General features: G+C 40.3%; 3 protein-coding genes across 3 annotated transcripts; 2 read left to right on the top strand and 1 right to left on the bottom strand.

The window, feature by feature from the left end:
• Positions 1-1,148: 1,148 nt before the first annotated feature.
• LOC115678677 (strigolactone esterase D14-like) lies at positions 1,149-2,691 on the bottom strand. The gene is made up of 2 exons (XM_030602085.2): positions 2,187-2,691; positions 1,149-1,828 (listed from the first exon to the last, which is right to left on the bottom strand). Exons 1-2 carry the CDS (start codon positions 2,570-2,572, stop codon positions 1,402-1,404), a joined length of 813 nt encoding a protein of 270 aa, XP_030457945.1. The 5' UTR covers positions 2,573-2,691; the 3' UTR covers positions 1,149-1,401.
• A 4,797-nt stretch (positions 2,692-7,488) lies between these two features.
• On the top strand, positions 7,489-12,459 carry LOC115678592 (kinesin-like protein KIN-1). Its single transcript, XM_056315491.1, has 14 exons — positions 7,489-7,708; positions 7,958-8,060; positions 8,418-8,461; positions 8,999-9,028; positions 9,107-9,226; positions 9,310-9,335; positions 9,456-9,537; positions 9,844-9,885; positions 9,967-10,000; positions 10,130-10,205; positions 10,290-10,676; positions 11,080-11,194; positions 11,271-11,450; positions 12,206-12,459. The coding sequence occupies exons 1-14, from the start codon at positions 7,592-7,594 to the stop codon at positions 12,413-12,415; spliced, it is 1,566 nt and encodes a 521-aa protein (XP_056171466.1). The 5' UTR covers positions 7,489-7,591; the 3' UTR covers positions 12,416-12,459.
• A 2,572-nt stretch (positions 12,460-15,031) lies between these two features.
• On the top strand, positions 15,032-16,386 carry LOC130139083 (uncharacterized). The gene is made up of 2 exons (XM_056315314.1): positions 15,032-15,730; positions 15,820-16,386. Exons 1-2 carry the CDS (start codon positions 15,149-15,151, stop codon positions 16,384-16,386), a joined length of 1,149 nt encoding a protein of 382 aa, XP_056171289.1. The 5' UTR covers positions 15,032-15,148.
• The last annotated feature ends 2,905 nt before the right edge of the window (positions 16,387-19,291 follow it).

Below are 19,291 nucleotides of genomic sequence, written 5' to 3'. Positions count from 1 at the left end.
AAATGCATTTTGGGAATCGAAAGTTTGTACAGTTGAATTAATGACGAATCTCTCTTCATTTTGGGCCGTCCATTTTTGCCCATACATTATTTGGACAGGACTCACAATCGGACTTTTCTTATTTTCGGGCTACATTTCGTGTTTCTTTTTCTAAATCGAATTACTTGGACATTGTTATCTTAATACGAGAATTACAAAGTATATCCAAGACATGATTACACTACATTTTCGATCATGCAGTCCGACAAAGTAAAAATATTCACACTAAATAATTGACACCAATACTTTGCGGCTTTCACCCAGCAACGTTACACGGTACATTGTAAAATGCCACGCGAACGCTAACGCTTTTCTGACCATTGGAAACTCTTCCCCATGGAAATCCCAGATTAATTTAGTAAGGGTGTGACTATTTCCACGCCTTTTTCAACTTAAACCTCGTCCTTTTTAAGTAAACTACTCCAAACGACCTTCAATAACCATGAATGTCTAGCCAAATATTTATATAACTTGCCTTTCTAGTTTCCTCACTCAACCTATATTGAAGACCAATAAATTTCTCGTTTTTTTTTTGTTTATAAATCTCTCACGTTAAATGGAACTTTTATTTACTTCCGTATTTTTTAAAGTTATTTTTTTACAAAAACCTTTTATTCTTTATTTAATAAAAACAGTGTTTGGAGAGAAATTAAGAATTCTTTAGCTCTGTAATTCTAGCATCAAATATTTTAATATGTAAAATCCATACTTTGTAAAAATATTTCTTGTTTAGATAGTCAGCAAGTTGAATCAAATAATGCATCTTTCTTCTGCTTAGCAAAAACTATTATTTTATTTAAAAAAATCATGGAGATGAAATGAAGCAAAAAGAAAAATGCTCAAAATCAAAACTATTAGGCCCCCTTTGCCGTGTTGGTGGAGCATTGGTGGCCACCCCTCTCCCTTTTATCACTTTCTATTTTATCATTTTTCGATGGAGGACGCTAAGAACATATCATAGAAAAGCTAAATGCAAATAACTGGCATTAGATAGCAGACAGAAATTAATTGCTCAAATCAAATAAGTTAAGGACTTGGTTGCATAAAAATGTCTAAGAAACCAATGACACATTTGCATAAAAGTGTACTTATATTGCTATATATAAAAACAAAGACCATATGAGAGATAAAAAAGAGGGTCGGGATTGAACCATAATCAAGAGGGTTGTGTGGTTTTTCGTGGCTCAGAGAAAGGCCTCGGTGAGTGGGTTCCCTATACGAATGTCACTTATATGCAAATTTAACAAAAAACAAATTGGGTAATATTCGTGTTCCCAACTAAACAATGAGGTGGACCGTCTCTAGCGAAGATTTTGCTCGCTTCTTCAACACTTTCGCACAAACCGGGCAATTTGAACGAAGTTAAATTGCCCCCTTCAAGGCATCCAGAAGCAAAGGATAAGCAGTGAGCATTGGGAAGTGGCCTTGTGTCCTTAGTATCTTCACCTTGGAGGTGCCATTCCCAATCTTCTTCTTCATGTAATGCGAGACGGACGCTGGCACGATGATGTCCTTTCGGGATCGAATGATGGAGCACGGAACCGGCACTTTTGGCAGAGCCCATCTCAGGTCACTGAGGAACACGGTTTTAGCTACGCTTACCGCAATTTCAGGCTCTATTCGTCCCAAGCTGTGCTCGAACTCCATCAGTGCACCCGTGTTGTTCAGTGCTATTGCTGTTGGAGCGAAATCATGGATCCAACCTGAGTAATTCGCACGCATTGATTGTAGTATCGAGTTGATCGCCGGTTCATCGAAGCCTCCAGTGTATCCTTTGGCGTTGAGGTACCTGTAATTCACAGATATATGTTAATAAAATGACGTTAAAAGATCAAGAATCATATCAGCTTTTTGTAGCGCTCAAGCTAGTCGCCAAGAAACACATTCGGTTAGAGAAAATTTTGAATTCGAGATGACCCAAGTCGTGCATTTAACAAAATCTATATAGACTTTTATCTTTCTGTTTTAAACACAGGCAGTGAGGCAAAAAGGATATTCTGTTAATACTCAAAGGATATTTGAGATACAGTTTTTGTTTATGTGTGCATGTGGATCTACAGAATTTATCTGGCTCCAGCTCCCTCAGTAAAACAACTTAGAACATGTGTCCACACAGAGAGAGAGAGCGAGAGAGAGAGAGGACCTACCTTGGAGATCCACTGAGCAGCACAAGTTGTTCAAAGAGGTCGGGCCTGCGGATTGCGGCCAAGCACCCGATCATGGCCGACATGGAGTGACCGACGTAAATGCTCCTCTTCACCTTCAGCCCATCGAGAAGGCGCACCAAGTCTTCAGCGTAACCCCCCAAGTCCGAGTACTTTCCTGCGGCAGCGCCATACACTCCCGGGTGGACGAAGGCCAAGTCGTAGACCACCACTTTGAAGAAGCACGCTAAGAACGGCACGACGTGGTGCCAAACGGTCTGGTCAGCCCCGAAGCCGTGGGACAGGACCAGAGTCCACGTCCCGTTGCCGTAGACATTGCCGTTTAGGGCTTGGAAGATGCCTCCGCTGCTGCATGGCGATTCACTCATTCTTTTTCGGTCTCTCTGCCACTTCGCCAATGTAACAGTCGTTATGTATCGAAAGTTTTCAAGAAGGGCAAGATGGTGAATGTTGTGTGTTGTAGGTATGCCCTTGAGGCTTGGAGTGTTCAAGCAATTTCATACGTGCCTCTTGTTTCTTTCTTTGAAAATGATGTTCCAGCTACTCCACTTTGTTTTGTGTTCATGGCTGGCATATACGTGCATGTTTATCAATCAAGAGTTATCGTTCCTCATTTACTTTCTTTGTTAATTTCGCATTGGACTTAAATTACAAGATTCGGGTTAGCTTTGATGTTTGTTAATATTACAATAGTTATCAATCAAGAGTTATGTATGTTAAATGTACTGCGGTAGATTTAAAGGTCAATTCATCCTTTTTGGAGAAAAAGTCAATTTTTAAAGTCATGTGGGTAATTTTATTACGTATTGAAATTTATAACTTATTGGAATGTCCTTTATTACGTCACTTTTTTTATCTATTCGTTCCGACAAGTACTTCGTTGTCATCGTGTTGGCTAGGTCATTGATCAAAATTGACTTGACTTGAGGTCTTATCTCAATATACAACCAAAAGATAAGAGCTACAGTTATATAAGGACCACATCAAAAAGTTCATGGGACATGAAGAGGGTCAAGGGGCTGTGAGGACCAAACTGTTTCGTGGCTAGGAATCCTCTTGACGTACCAGTCCTAAACTTATTTGCTTGAGGAATTTGCAATATGGGATCCTATCTATGTTTAAGACATCCTCCAACCGCCGCGAGGACTTGATTGCGAAAAGGCGGAGAGATGGTACGTCGCCGGATGCTTATTATTATTTCAAGTAACGTGTTAATGCGATATCACGAAATCTTTACTTACTAATTGTGTGTGACATTACTGACATCTAGCATAACGTGCGATAGACAATTTATCCTAAAAAGTACTAAAATAGTTTAATCATTTGATGATGTCGCAATCACTTAATAAAGCATTTTTGATAGGGTAACAACATGGACCCGAGCCTGAGAGGGGTGTAGTTTGTAAGGGAAATTCGGGTTTTCGTCTAGACGTCCGCATTTATCCCAATCGATGTGCATCCACCAAATGCCGGATAGGGTAACTTTTATCCTATTTGGGCCACCAAATGCAACCTAAAGGATTTTGTGAGGGAAGCTACTCCGAGTCGAACTGCATACTTGCATATTGGAACTAGTTAGATCTCTTCACTCGTGCTACTTAGTTATACAAGAGAAAAAGTTTAAAAGTTCTAGAAACACTCTAGAATGATAATAAAGAGAGTTTCAAAATTATCGTCTCCCCCGTCTCACACGCACGTCATATAATGAGTGTTTCTAGAAGGGCATTCATGAAATATGCCTCACAAGGGAGACGTGGAAGTGCTCCTTTTGGTTTCTCAACAAATCTGAACTGTTAATTTGTATAAAGAGTTAATACCACGAAAAATTCCAAACTGATACATTTATTGTAAATTTACCATAAACTAATTTTTTGACCACAAAAAACTCCAAACTGGTACACCTGTGATAAATTTACCTTCCATCAGTTTCCGTTAAATTTTACTGTGAAATTGCATTGTTAAATGACACACGGCAATTGACAGATGTACCAGTTTTGGGTTTTACCATCCGTTTGTCACATATGTACTAGTTTGTAATTTTTTTTGTATTAATCCAATTTAACATAAACTGATGGAGGGTAAATTTATCACAAATGTACCAATTTGGGGTTTTTTGTGGTAAAAAAATTAGTTTTACGTAAATTTGTCACAAATGTACTAATTTGGGGTTTTTGGTGGTCAAAAATTAGTTTGGGGAAAATTTGTCACATATATACTAGTTTGGAATTTTTCATAATATTAACCCTTGTATAAAATGAGGTCCTATACTCAATTTGATTTTAAAGGGATAAAGATAACATCAATGCCACAACCATTATATGACGCTCATTGTTTTGTCAAAACTTTTCAAAAATAACAATATATGTGTCACAACTTTTAAAAAAGCAACCACTTTAGTGATTTCGGTCACAAAAAATATAACATGACGTGACTCGTCGGAGACACTTAGATGGATGCTCTTAAGAAATTTGGCACTAAATTGATTGTTCATGAAATTTGGCACTAAAGTGCTCTTAAATTTTCGGCACAAAGCATTATAAATTGTGTGGTGCACAATCTATGTACTGAACAATCTCGTTAAATGCATTAATTTTTCACATATTGAAAAATAGGGGCCAAATTGGTCCCAAATATAAAATCTCCGTAATTTTAAATGCAATAGTTTGAAGAGAAACTTTGCTCAATTATTTTGCCTTTAAGCCTGACAAAATTAAGAAAAATAGTGGCCAAACTAGAATATTGTCTTGTGATTTCTGCTTTTGGCTCAGGATGTTGTTTGGTCAAATTAAAAAAAAGTTTAGAACCAAAAATTTACAAATGGTGGATGAACGATCAATTTAGTGCTGAAACATTTTAAAATCATCTATTTAATTGACTCTAGCAAGTCACATCAAATATTTTGACGGACTAAGTCACGGAAGTTACTTAAGTAATTGCTTCTTAAAAGTCTTGGTAACAAAGTAGGCGCTGCACAAAAATTAAGGCGTTAATGCTATCATTTTCCCAATTGTTAAAGCATCAATCACCCCGCATCACATAAATAGAATAGTTTTAAGAATTTACATTACCTAGCAAGTGTCCCGAAATATTCATTGATAAGATCCCACACATTTCCAAATGGTCAGTGGATGGACCACGGTCATGATGTTTGCACTTAGAAATATGGCCGGGGGCTATCGAGGATCAATATTAATGTGGACCAACAAGACTTGCCGCCCGGAAGTTAATGATCGTTTCGTGTTAGCTTTCTGAATTAAATGACCTTGTGTACGAAAAAGCCTCATGCAATGATAGAATTTTCAATTTCAATTCGAGGTCATTGCTCGATCACAAATCTATCCCTTTCATCTCTTCCATAATGTCATGTGATGGCGACAAGACCATACCATAATTAGTTGCTTAAAAACATCGATCCAACACTAATTAACATTTGTCAATGATCTGTACTTTTATAACACATGAAAATTGAACTTTGAGCTTTTAATAAATTTACCAATGCTAAAATAAATGGGCCCAAAATAATTTGGACTAATAATTAGAGCCGAATTAGTAATTTTATGGAACAATTGCGTGTGTTACAAATTTGATGTTCTGGATTTTTCATTTTTTAATCAAAATTTTACGAGGAAAGAGTTTTTTCAATTGCCACTGAAGAGTGTCAATCGCAGACTATCCCCATCCGACGGGTATCTAGATGGGTACGTGCTCCTTTAATGGCAGAACCCGTCATTTGAGCTCAACGGTGTAATTACTATCTAAAGACTAAATGCACATTGGTTTTTAAGCACGGTTTGATCGCCACATGTTAAGACGTGTTACACTTGTCATGATACATCGCCACTTGTCATGATAAGCTGACATTCGTCGCAACTAGGCCGCTATTTGTCGACTGACACTCACCCATTAGGCAAATGAAATCAAATTAAAACCATCCGATAATCAAGATAAAGTCTCAAGACTGAATTTCATACTATATAAGTCATTATTGCTTCCACTATCAATTGGAATGACACAAATAATCCACGAACTTTGACTAATGTGCAATTTGCTCCATGAACTTTTAATTTGTTCAATGTAGTCCACGAACTTTAACCCAATGTTCAATATGGTCCCGAACTTTCAATTTGTTCAGCTATGGTCTAGAACTTTGGCACATGTTCATATAGTCCTTCCATTAATTCAAGTTCGGGAACTATATTGTATATTTTCATATAGTTCGAGACTATATTGAACATTTACTAAAAGTTCAGTGATCAAGTTGAACAAATTGAAAGTTCAGACTAAATTACATATCAGCCTAAAATTCATGGACTGTTTGTGTCATTATTCCTTATTTTTTCCTGCGCGAGTTTATCAGGTGAGGGTATATGAACACAATGGTTGCAAAGTCACGATCAAGCGCCGTAATTTTTGTTCTTTCTTTTTTCGTTTTTGGCAATTTGCTATGTTGTGTGATGTAGAAATTCATGCGTCTTTTCTGCTGTGAACAGGACAAAAATATTGTTTCACATTTGACAAAGTTTTTATGCCCGAATCTTCACAAGAGGATGTTTTTGTTCAAATTTCACTCGCACAAAGTGCTAAAAACTATGGAAAATGTTCCTTTGCTCAAATGAGAGTGGACGATACCAATGAGTAGGAGGGCTTTTCTATTTATATAAAAGTCCCTATAATTACAATCATTGATCTTCTACACGATCTAACTGAAGAGGATTACAATTCTGATTTAATCGATCCGACAGTAGAGATCCACTTGATCTAACGGTAGAGGACATTCCTCGTCACATTAATCCAACGATAGATGCCGCTTCCATCCAACAGTCGAGGATATATATCGTTTCTCTCACCAGTACGCATAACTTGTGTATAACCATTTCTCTCTCTCCCTCTCTCTTTGCGTGCACATCATCAATTTTCGAGTACTTAGAGAAATTCTTTTTTGAAAATTTACCATTTTTTTCATGAATTTTTGGAGTTTATATAAGCTTTTAGGAAATATATTAAAGTACTTACCATTACCATTACTTTTGATTTGTTTTTGGAATCTAAGATAATCTTTTTCCCATTTCCAATATTTGATTGGAAAAGAAAGTGTCGTCGTGTCTTTAAAAAAATAAAAGAAAATCGAAAAAATTGCCCCTGTGCACTTCCTCTTTTTCCCTCCATTTTCCGTCGCTATAAAAAGGGGAGGGAGCTTCTCTCTCCTCACACTCTGACCCAAACATTTCAAATTTCTCTCTCTTCCTCAGTATCAAAAATCTCCTCCTTCTTCTCGCTCGCTTTTCTTCCCTTCGATCTTTCAGGATTTCCTCCTGCGTTTTCGCAGTCGCTCGTTGAATTTCTCGGCTCGATCCGGCGTTCTCCGCGGCGGCGCGAGCGCTGAGGGCATGGCCAACATCACCGTCTGCGCGCGGTTCAGGCCTCTGAGCTCGAGAGAGAGGCGCGATCATGGCGGCGATTCCGTCTGCATTGAGCGGATCGACGACGAGGCCTTCAATCTCAAGGTGCTTCGACGAACCTCTCTTTCCTACTTCTGCAGTTATACTCGGGGAAAGTTCGGTCCGATGAGGTTGTGTGCGTACTGGAAGAGACGGTAGTTGCGGTTGATTAGGCTATTCTCGTTGATTGCATCTGAGTTGTGGAATCTGTACTTTCGAGTGAGATCTTGTGAATTCTCTCGTCTCGTATTGGCTGAGATTCGCGCCGGTTTTGATTGATCAAGCTGTGGTGATCTCGATGTCGATGGCTGTTAGGATGAAAAGGAAGGAGAGCTGAAGTTCGGCTTCGATAAGGTGTTCTACGACGACTCCAAGCAAGATGATGTCTATTCGTTTCTGGCTCGTCCTGTTGTTCGAGGTATATCTAGCATCGCCGCTGCATTGTGATGTCTAACATGATGTCTACTCGTTTGTATTCATTTCTGGATGTGAAGTTTATTCGGTCCATAGAACGAGAATCATTGATCACAGCGTTAGGTGCTTGTGTCGACATGCGCATTTTCCTAATCCTTATTCAGTACATGAGATCAATCAACTATTTTCATGCGAATCCTGCTACTTTCTCGTCCTTTAATTGATGATCGAGATAAATCGATTATTTTCATCCAAATCCACTGCTTTCTTCTGTTAGTAGGTGTACACAGCATGCACTATCGAGTTTACTTCCAGGTGTATTGATATTTTAGTTTTTATGCGTTGCTCTTAAATGTAACAGATGTGGTAAAAGCAATAAATGGGACGATCATTACGTATGGACAGGTGAGACACTATGCTGCGACAAACAATGCGTGGTTTCTGTTGTCTAATTGATTCCTTAACTCTTTACCTTGATGTTTCGCTCGAACAAAGTAGATCTGTTATGAGATAGAGTGGCGTGATTAGATGCATGCATGTTTAAATGTGGAGGAGAGAATGCTAATAGGTGCTTTACAAATGGATGGAGTAGATGTGATCCTATGATAAGTGCCATAGTAGGTCTCGAACAACCTCTTTTACTTGATCAAGTTGAAAAGGGTGTGCGGATCTGAAGTTGCCCAATGTTGTTTGTTCTATTCCAAGATATTCGGTTCGGAATTCTTTCAAAGTTTTTTCCAGTTTGACATTTTGCGTCGGATCTCCGTGTAGAGGAATTCCCTCTGCTTGTTCTAACTAGATGTTACAATCATAGTTCAAGTCGTTGCAGAACTAGGACTGCATATATGATACTTTGCATAACTTAATCTTCTTGATATGTTAAATAAATTATAGTGATCTTTTTCTATTTTCTAACAAGAAGCTCTATTTTTTCTTGAGCAGACTGGAGCTGGAAAGACATATAGTATAGAGGTGACCAGTCCACCCCCAGAATAGCGTTAGTAGATGGCCATTGATATATACCAGTTCAGTAACAATTATTATGATCAGGGACCAAGCATCCTCGAATGTGATGATGCCAAGAAAGGTCTCCTTGCAACAGTGGTTGATGGAATTTTCAGAGAAATCACTTCTGCTGATTCAATGAAGTATACAATCAAATTGTCCATGGTGCGCCTACGCAAGCTGCTACCTGGTGCTTCACTTAATTATCGATATAATGCTCTATTTTTAACGTTTTCCAACTTTTTCAGGTAGAGATCTACATGGAGAAAGTAAGGTATAGATTACCATGTCTGCATTTGAAGACATTCATGTTGAGATAATGGCTCTCATCCAATAATCCCGGGAAGTTTTATAAATAAAACCTCACGGACATCATTTATTTTCCTTCTTCCAGGGACCTTTTGGATCTTTCAAAGTACCGCATACAAATTAAAGAGACCAAATCACACGGGATATTGTTACCTGTAGTTACGGAGGTGATATTTATGTGCAGTGAGCCTGCAGAAGCATGCATCTTAAGATGCTTATGCCCCTCACACACATTCACAAAATGTTTCTGAGAAAAAGATGTTATTTTGCTCTTTAGACTCAAATGGTCTTCCGACAATACCACAAGTGGAACAACTAGAAACTGATTTGCTGCTCGACTAACATAAATTAACCTATCCTTTGTTGTATACGCAAAACTGGACAGCATATTGAGTTTAAACCCCCTATACTTACATATCATCTTATGCTTTCTTTCTGTGAGACCCCCTTAATGTTTTCTCCCTTCCCTCCAGATATCTCTATCAGACATTGCTGAAGCATTACAAAGCTTATCTGTAAGATACAAGCTCCTTTTTATTTGACTGTATTTCAATCTTCCCTTGGTTGATCTTTTAGTTCCATCCTCTGAACTCCAGAGTGGTATATGCAACAGAGCAGTTGGAGACACCCGTATCCTTTCTCCTTTCCGTTTTGGCTTGTACTTGTTCTTCTGCTAGCATAGCCATATCAGTATTTTCTTTTAAAATATCTGCCACCTTCCCTAATTATGCATACAGTTTCAAACTTAAGCTGAAACAGAAATGAATGCGGGCAGCACCAATAGCCATTGTATTTACATATTCTCAGTGCACCAAGAATCAACCAAACAGACGAGGTACGGTTGGTCTCTTATGCGATTACAATTTCTTGGTAATTTTTTCCTCTCTCATATAGAATTTCGTGTCCTGAGCGTGGCCAGAACATTTGGAAAACTGATTCTCGTGGACCTGGCTGGCTCTGAGAAAGTTGAGAAAACAGGAGCAGAGGGCAGGGTTCTTGAAGAAGCTAAAACCATCAATAAGTCCCTGTCAGCACTTGGAAATGTGGTACAGGCCTTGACATGTGGTCCAAACGTGAAAGGAAATCATATTCCGTATCGCAACTCCAAACTTACTCGGATTTTGAAAGATTCTCTGGTGAGACTGCCCCACATTAGCCCTTCTATTATCCTGCTAGCATGTATTCAAAACATAAATAGTAAGTTCGTCTCACAGGGAGGGAACTCTCACATGGCATTACTATGTTGTTGTTCACCCAGCCCTTCAAATGCGTCAGAAACTCTGTCAACCCTCAGGTTTGGTGCCAGGTATGAAAATTTGAAGTGAAACTCATATAGGGCAGGGTATGTTCTTATTCTGATGGACATGTTCTTTAGGAATACAAAGAGAAAAAGAAAAGGTCTTAAAATCAGGAAGTTCTAGCTTTCTCTATCTGTGTAAAAGGCATGCAGAGGAGACAAGTAAAATAAGAAAAGTCATTTATGAGTTCCGAGGTACATCTACCAGAAGCAATCTTTCCATGAGTAGATGATATTCTTTTTCATTCTACTAGTTGAAACAGACGCATAAATGCAATATCTACAAGTTATAAAATTTACACCGTGAGTACTGATTCTTCAACCACGTATCCTGTCTCAGATGATGAGTGCCGTGCGGGTGTGTGGATGCTGCGTGTGCTTTTTTATTCCCATTTCTCTATCATTTGTCCAGGGCAAAGCATATAAAAGCATCGCCGCGTGTCCACTGTACCAGAGATAAACATGCGAAGACACTCGGAACATCCTTCCCATCTGAAGATGAATCACGTGACAAAGTTATGGAAAAGGTTTAAGGTATACACTACTTTCTCATAAAAATCAATTGATCAATCTATTTCACCCTCTCACATTCAACATCTGTAGCCAAGGGAGAGCATGGATGCTGAAGATGTCAAGTTGCTTCAGGATTTATTCACATGGGAGGGAAGAGCGCTTGATCCTAATTTTCTTGAGGACTTGGAATTTGATCGGGGGGAGGTTGCTGCACCAACTAATTTTCCATTCCAACAAGCCGTGGAGGAGCTTGCCTCCGCCGTTGAGCTGGTTAGTCAAGACTATATAGGTTGCACTCATCAGCTTATGTTACACTTTTTCTGTGACCACGAGATGATTCTACGTCATTTTACAGTAAGAGAAAGTCTGATATGGTGACTGAGAATCGAGTTACTGACTCATTTTAAAATTGTAGTATTGGCGGGAGTTTTTTGTACTTTCATGGAAATAAACAACTGCCTGTGTTCGTTTGCGGAAAAATATTTTTCCGAAAAATATTTTCCGCGTTTTCCGGTGTTCGGGGGCGGAAAATGTTTTCCGTGGGAAAACATTTTCCTTCCCCACCCCCAAATCCTTCATTGTTTTGAGGAAAATGATTTCCACTTTTCACAAAGAGGAAATCATTTTCCCCGAATGAAGGCAAAATTGCCCATGGGAGGGAAAATATTTTCCGTGGGAGAGGAAGTTGATCGCCGGTCGCTGGCCGCCCGCCGCCAGCAGCCGGTCGTCGGCCGCCGCCGGTCGCGTGGCCGCCGCCGCCGCCGCCGCCGGTCGCCGGCCGCCGCCGCCGCGCCGCCGGTGAAAAATATTTTCCGAAACTTTTTCATATTGGTCGCCGAACACCGGAAAATTATGTTCCAGGAAAACATTTTCCAGGAAAATGACTTCCGGGAAAATATTTTCCAAAAAGAGAATATTTTTCGCCAAACGAACGGAGCCTTATGTCATCTACTTTCCGCATCGCATGACAAACTTAACCCTCTTTAATGGTTGCTTAGAGCGACATTTTCTGGCTCTTTCGACAGCTTAAAGATCAGACCAAAGTTCTCGAGGTGATGCTGGTAGTTGCGACAAGGATGCTATCATCTCAAGGTGAGGCAAGTGGAAATCTCGGCTTTATGCACTTAGTGTTGGAGTCTCTAAAACCGTCCATCGCTTGGGTCTCGTCATCGCCCCTGGTCAAGCTGTTGATAGACAGCTATGTCCTTATCCCTTGTTGCTGGTTTACAAAGTGAGAAAAGTTTCCATATAAGAACCATGTTAGAACCTCAGTTTTTGAAAGTGATCCCCATCAATTCTCTCCACTACTTGTTTTGATGCGATTGTGTCAATGTATATTGGAACCGAATTGTTCGCTCGTCACATCCGTTATGGGATGGGGGAAAAAAAGTCATGCATTAGGCACTACTAGCGACGATTGAAACATGGAAAAATTCTTTTTGCATGTATAAATAATAATAATGTCCTAGCCACAACATGACAGCCACATTGACATATCGGAAACTTAAAATGATCAAGCTGAATACACTTACATTCAAAACCGTAAAAATCTTTTGATCAGGATCTTGTTCGGTTGGATGGATCGATGAGGAATCCCGTTTCATCCACTTGCACTGCATTATTCGGACCCAATTCAAAATCAGATATTTCTTATTTGTCGAGTTCTCTTTCGTTTTCGAATAAAGGTAAATTGACGGTTTTTTGTTCAATACAAAAACCATAAAGTATATCCGGGACATTATTACATTTTGAATCATGTATTCCTTTTAAGTTAAAAATTCAAATTATATAGTTTACAAAAAAGCTATTAAGCAACATAACTCACATTTTACTATCATTAAGAAACCAACCCATAAATAACATTAACTCACATACTGACTAGCCCACTTTCAAGTTTGCACTTAAGGCAAAGGTCGATGCCAAACTAGCATGTTATTCCGCAAAAGTACACTATAAGTGCCATAACTTGTGTACGGCGATCACTTTGGTGCCATAACTTTTTTTCGGATTACTTTGGTGTCAAGTCGGAGGAAAATAGATCATTTTAGTGACTCCGGCCAAAATTCCGGCCAAAAAGCTGACCTGGCATTTTTATTTTTAAAAAAAGTGTGACGTGGATATTGGGGTCAACATTTGATGTCCACGTGGACGAGCAAAACGACGTCGCTCAGTCCACTTGGACAAGAAGGACGACGTTGTTCCATTTAGGACAGCAAACGACGTCGCTCAGTTCAAAGGTCTTAGCATCACGTCGCTTGTCACACCTGCTTTGTCTCCCTCGTCCAGTCGCCGTCGCCCGTCGCTCATCGCTCGTGGCGCCCTCATTTCGTCGCCGTCACCGTCGCCATTGCCGTCTCTTGCCTTCCCCTCGCGGTCGGTCGGCGTCGCTTCCTCATCCCGTGGACTGAGCATCACTCGTCCCGTCGGCGTCGGTCCCGTCTCCATGGCAAATTACGAAGGTCGGTCTTCAAATAAGGGCTGTTAATTTCTATTTTGCTGAATTGATCGACACATTGTGCTTCATTGTCCTATGTTTCACTCAATTAATTGGTAGATTAGGGCTGCCTTCGGGAAATTAGGGTTTGAAGTAGGAAATTAGGGCTCGAACTTGGGAAATTGGGGCTCGAACTTGAAATTAGGTCTTGAACTTCTGAAATTAAAGCTTGAACTTCATAAATTATGGCTCGTTGTTCGGACATTAGGGCTTGAAGTGGATTCGATTGTGTTGGTGTCGGGCTGAGTATATGCGATAGACTGTGGTCCATGTGGGGACCTCTGTCATTGTCACCCATGTGGTCTGATGGTGGCTTTTTCAATCTTGTCGACCATGTGGGGGACCTTCATGTGAAACTGTGCTCTTTTTCCTATGTGGTGTGGTCCCGAAAGCTAAAATATTGAATTTTTTGGCTTTTTTCCTTCAATGCAGGGTCGATATGGGGGATAAAGACACAATTATCGGCATCATTGTTCGCTATGGAGGAGAATTTGTCATCGGCACTGACGAGTGGGAATAATTTGGGGGACTTGAAGGTACTGTTTATTTCGATAGAAGCAAGCCAGCATATATTAATCTCATGAGGGATATAGTTCAACAATTAAGATGTAAAATAGGACGTTTGCATTATTGTGTTCCTGGAAGCAGCTTGAAGGACGGTATTAGAAACTTTGATGATGATAATGGTGTTAAGGATATCATCTCCCATTATCTTCATGGAAAAGAAGCTGTTGTGTACGTTGAGTCCTATAGTGATGGTGAATCTGATGAAGGGGTTGAGGGAGGAGACGTAGGTGATGGTGCTGCTTTACCTAGTACTCAGGTTGGTGCTAGTTCTATTATAGATGAAGCTGGACATGAGAGGGATGAGAGGGAGGCAAGCCATGCAGCGAGTGAAGAGTTCACTGGATTGTCGTGGGAAGTTGCTGCATCTAGTGAATCAGATGATGAGGGTGTAACAAATGTAAATTTACCAAGTGAAGATGACGATGAGGAACTTGCACAGTCAAGGCAAAAGCAAAGGGAATTTGGAAAAAAATCAATAACTGCACTTGGAGGATTGCATGAAGCTGAACCAGGACATAGCATTGATGGAGCTCCAGCTGAAGGTAATGACACTGATCATGAAGAAAGTGGCTCTGATGAACATAATGATAATTCTGAAAATCAGCATGAAGATGATGATCCCGTTGTGTGCAGAAGGAAACGTAAGTATCCGTTATACGATCCTGGCTCTTCTTCTTTTGTGTTGACTGTAGGTCTGAAATTTTCTGATGCCAAACAATTCAAAGAAGGGATTATCAAGTATTCAATAGTTGAACAGAGGACTCTTCAGTTCACTCGAAATACGCAAGACTATGTTAGAGCAAAGTGTTCTCAACCTAGTTGTTCGTGGAAGATATATGGCGCACGTTCAAAGAGGGACGGGTCATTCCAAATTAGGTCATTACAGGAGGAACATACTTGTTCCATCATGTTTGACAACAAAAGGGTAACGAGTGCTTGGTTGTCAAAACACTTCTTCGATACCATCAAAGCGATGCCTGATGTGAAGAGTACTCAGCTGAAGCAGTTGGTGAGGGAGCAGGTAGGGATTAACGTGTCACTCAATCAGTGTAAAAGAGCCAAGTATAAGGTGATGAAAAAAATTCTAGAGAGGTACAAGGAAGAATATGGTCAAATTTGGGAATATGCTGGAGAATGTAGGCTGCAAAACCCGGGTAGTCGAGTTTATGTTGAGGTTGTGGAGCGGCCACTGCCTAACCATGGGACTAACTTTGACCGAATTTATATTTGCTTTGATGCATGCAAGCGGGGATTTGTTGCTGGTTGTAGACGAGTCATAGGGTTAGATGAATGTTTCTTGAAGTGTGTGTGCAAGGGAGAATTGTTGGCTGCCATTGGGAGGGATGGCAATAATCAGATGTTTCTAATTGCTTGGGCTGTTGTGAAGGTAGAGAGCAAGGACACTTGGTCGTGGTTCCTGAAAAATTTGATGGCGGACCTTGAGATCACTAATGGAGGAGGTTGGGCATTCATGAGCGACCAACAAAAGGTAATGCTGGTGTAACTGCACAAACAATAATTATGACATTTTATCTTGCACATGCCTTTATTAATGCCTTGATGTATGAATTCTTGTAGGGACTTCTTCCTGCTCTAGCTGAGTTGATGCCATTTACTGAACATAGGATGTGTGAGAGGCACATATATGCAAACTGGGCAAAGATCTACAAAGGGGAGAAACTACAGAAGCAATTTTGGATGATAGCTAAGAGCACCAACATGGCTAATTTTAGAATTCACAAACAGCAGCTGCTTGACTTGACGAAGGACGGTTATGAAGCACTTTTTCAAACTGAACCCATGCATTGGTGCAAGGCCTTCTTCAGTGAAGAATTCAAGAGCGATATCATTGATAACAATCTCAGTGAAGCCTTCAATGGCAGAATTTTAGAGGCGAAGTGCAAACCAATCATCAGCATGCTTGAGGATATTCGAGTGATAGTCATGACAAGGCTGCAAAAACAGAGAGATGAGGCTGCGAAGTGGACTGGACAGTGTGGTCCTAGGATTGTTAAAAGATTGGATGACAACTTGGCGAGTAGTAGGTTCTGTCATCCTATCTGGAATGGAGATGATGGCTATGAGGTCATGGAAAAGACAGACAAGTATGTTGTTAAATTGGACAAACTAAAGTGCTCATGTTGAGCTTGGCAACTTTCTGGAATTTCCTGCGCACATGCCATTTGTGCCATCCAAGCGAAGTACCAAAATCCCAAGGATTACCTACATGGTTGCTACCACAAAAGCACATATCTTGCTACGTACCAGCACATGATGTAGCCTATTAGAAGTACAAAATTCTGGGAGCTGACAAATCATGAAGCCCCTCATCCTTTGCCACTTAAGAAACAAATGGGAAGGCCTAAAAGGAGACGAAGAAAGCAGGAGGGAGAGCCCAGAAGTAAGAAGATGAGCAGGTCAGGTGTAGAGATAAAATGCTCATATTGTCGTGAGGTAGGTCACAACAAAAGTGGTTGTCATTTGAAGAAGCAACATCAGTTGCTTCAACAGCCAAGTGGAGGGACTCAAATTGGATCAAGTGCAGCGCCAGCACAAGAACCAGCTGAAGGGGCTGCTGAAAGGCCTGCTGGAGGGCCAGCTGATAGGCATGCTGATTGTCTAGCTGAAGGGCCTGCTGAAGGCCAAGTTCAAGAACCAGCTGAAGAGCCAACCGGAGGCCCAGGTTCAAGGGCAACCTCCTCCTCGACTGTTGCACAGGCTAGGAGAAAATATCCCTCCAGCTATATGTATTTGTATTAATCTTTAGTGAGCAGACTTTGGCTTTAGTTGACATTGTTTTGTCCTTATTAGTTGAGAAGAAAACCAACTGAACAAGCAGCTCAGGTTCCTCAAAGTGAGGCACCATATCAAACAAGAGGGGTCCTCGGCAGAAGATTAAGGCAATATGGTTATGGAATTTATACGGACTTCAATACTGGAATGACTATTTTGCATGTAAGTTTTGTACATCTCATGCATTTCATTTTTGAGTTTTTCACTTTTATGACAATATTGCTTCTTCTCATCCATGATTATGTTGTAGCCTGGGAGGAGTTCAGAGGTTCTCATATCTCAAGTTGGCCCAAGCCAAGAGTCAAGAGCTGCACCAAAAAGAATCCAACCAACGTCGCAAGCAGCTGGTCCGAAGAGAAGAAGGGTGGCTGCAGAGAAGAGTGTTCGTAAACTGCCACCAACAAAAAACTCAACACTAGTTCCTGATCAACCAGCACATGCTGACAGCTCCAAAACAGCCACCAACACCAGTAAGAAGAAGATAGTTGCTGCGCCTAAGAAGAAATCTCGAGCAAGAAGGCCAGTAGAACAACCTGCTGGTCCAGCAGTTGAAAAAGATGCAGCTGAAGCAGTTCAAGAAGAAGTAGCTCTAGCTGTTAAAGAAGATGCAGCTCAAGCAGTTCAAGAAGAAGCAGCTCCAGTTGTTGAAGAAGATGCAGCTCCAGCAGTTCAAGAAGAAGCAGCTCCAGTTGTTGAAGAAGATGCAGCTCTAGCAGTTCAAGAAGAAGCAGCTCCAGCTATTGAAGAACCTGTATCTTCAGAAGAACAACCTGCAGTTCCTCCAGTTCGAAAGAGTCAAAGAATTATGAATCAATTCAAGAAGCCGTCGAAAGGAAAAGGAAATGGTGGACTTATCACTATTGACTAATGGGAGGGTGCTGAGGTGATTGTTAGTTTTTTGTGAAATTAGGAAGGTTTACCGTATTGGCTAATAGGAGGTTGATTTTTTGTGGTCCTGGAATGTTATTGACTAATGGGATGTTGTGTGTAATGACTAAATTCGATGTTTACCGTGGTTAAGGTGGTTGTAATTTTCATATTTTTGCACACGTGTTTGTTCTATTTTAGTATAGTACTGGTGTAGTGGGGTGCTTGCAAGTTGCATCAGTAAGTTAATATTCAAAGAAACTTACTGATGCAGTTGGTGGGGAGGGTGGGAATTGGTGCTGCTAGTGCTGATTTTTTGTGCTATTTTCAGGTACAATATGGTGCTTGCACCAACTGCTGATTTTGTGCTGTTAGGGAGTGCAGTATGGTGTTTGCACTAGCTGCTGATTTTGTACTATTTGGGAGTATAGTATGGTAGCTGCTGATTTTGTCATATTTGGGAGTGCAGTATAGTACTTGCACCAGCACGCCAGCACGTGCTGGTGCAAGCATTTTGAACCGGTTTTTCAATATGGTTTGGGGGTGTTTGGTGCTGGTGATTGAATATGGTTTGGGGGCTGTTTGAACCAGTTTATGAGTATGGTTTGGGGCGGTTTGGTGCTGGTGAGCAATGCTGGTACAGTTACTGCTTTGATTTTGGAATGATCTGGTTTAAAGATTGGTTTGTTGGAACCAAAGTCTCCATTTTTCAAAGAAACACACGGCATGACACTTAAGTGATCAACTTTCGACCACAATTGACACTTAAGTGATTACTTTTGAACAACGACTAGAACTTAATTGATCACTTTTGAACTACGACTAGAACTTAAGTGATCACTTTTGAACCACGACTGACACTTAAGTGATCACGATTACAAACATTTGGCACTAAAATGTCAACTGCTGAACTTGTGACGATTTCATAATTTGCTGCTACGCAGAGTTGCAGCACTTGTAGCACCTCATTTTTCAGTAGTGAGCCTTACTCCATAATATGCAACCATCTAACCAGATGAAAAAAATACAACAAATGAGCAAGTGCAGCAAATGAGCAAAAATATGAAGCAAATGAGGAAGTGCAGCAAATGAGCAAAAATATGCTGCCAATGAGGAAGTGCAACAATGATAGCAAATGAGCAAAAATATGCAGTAAAATATGCTACAAATGAGAAAGTGTAGCAAATGACAGCAAATGAGCAAAAATATGCAGCAAGATATGCTGCAAATGAGGAAGTGCAGCAAAAGACAACAAATGAGCAAAAATATGCAACAAAATATGCTGCCAATGAGGCAAAACTGCATCAAAATATGCAGCAACAAAATACTAAGCAACTCAACATTGAGAACCAATAAGTTCCAACCTTCCATTTGTCATAGATTGCAGCAA

The sequence above is a fragment of the Syzygium oleosum genome, unplaced genomic scaffold (genome assembly GCF_021117445.2).
Source record: "Syzygium oleosum isolate NSW1041296 unplaced genomic scaffold, Sole_v2.1 Sole_v2.10, whole genome shotgun sequence".
Lineage (NCBI taxonomy): Eukaryota > Viridiplantae > Streptophyta > Magnoliopsida > Myrtales > Myrtaceae > Syzygium > Syzygium oleosum.
Note: the sequence above shows the minus strand (reverse complement) of the source record. Positions and strands in the feature narration are given on the sequence as shown.

Excerpts from the sequence above, each read along its gene's own strand:
- LOC130139083 (XM_056315314.1), top strand. The coding sequence starts at position 15,149 with ATGTTTGACAACAAAAGGGTAACGAGTGCTTGGTTGTCAAAACACTTC. Across the intron at positions 15,731-15,819 it reads TCATGAGCGACCAACAAAAG|GGACTTCTTCCTGCTCTAGC; the intron begins GTAATGCTGGTG and ends GAATTCTTGTAG.
- LOC115678592 (XM_056315491.1), top strand. The coding sequence starts at position 7,592 with ATGGCCAACATCACCGTCTGCGCGCGGTTCAGGCCTCTGAGCTCGAGA. Across the intron at positions 8,061-8,417 it reads GGCTCGTCCTGTTGTTCGAG|ATGTGGTAAAAGCAATAAAT; the intron begins GTATATCTAGCA and ends TAAATGTAACAG. Across the intron at positions 9,227-9,309 it reads ATACAATCAAATTGTCCATG|GTAGAGATCTACATGGAGAA; the intron begins GTGCGCCTACGC and ends CAACTTTTTCAG.
- LOC115678677 (XM_030602085.2), bottom strand. The coding sequence starts at position 2,572 with ATGAGTGAATCGCCATGCAGCAGCGGAGGCATCTTCCAAGCCCTAAAC. Across the intron at positions 1,829-2,186 it reads CTGCTCAGTGGATCTCCAAG|GTACCTCAACGCCAAAGGAT; the intron begins GTAGGTCCTCTC and ends TGTGAATTACAG.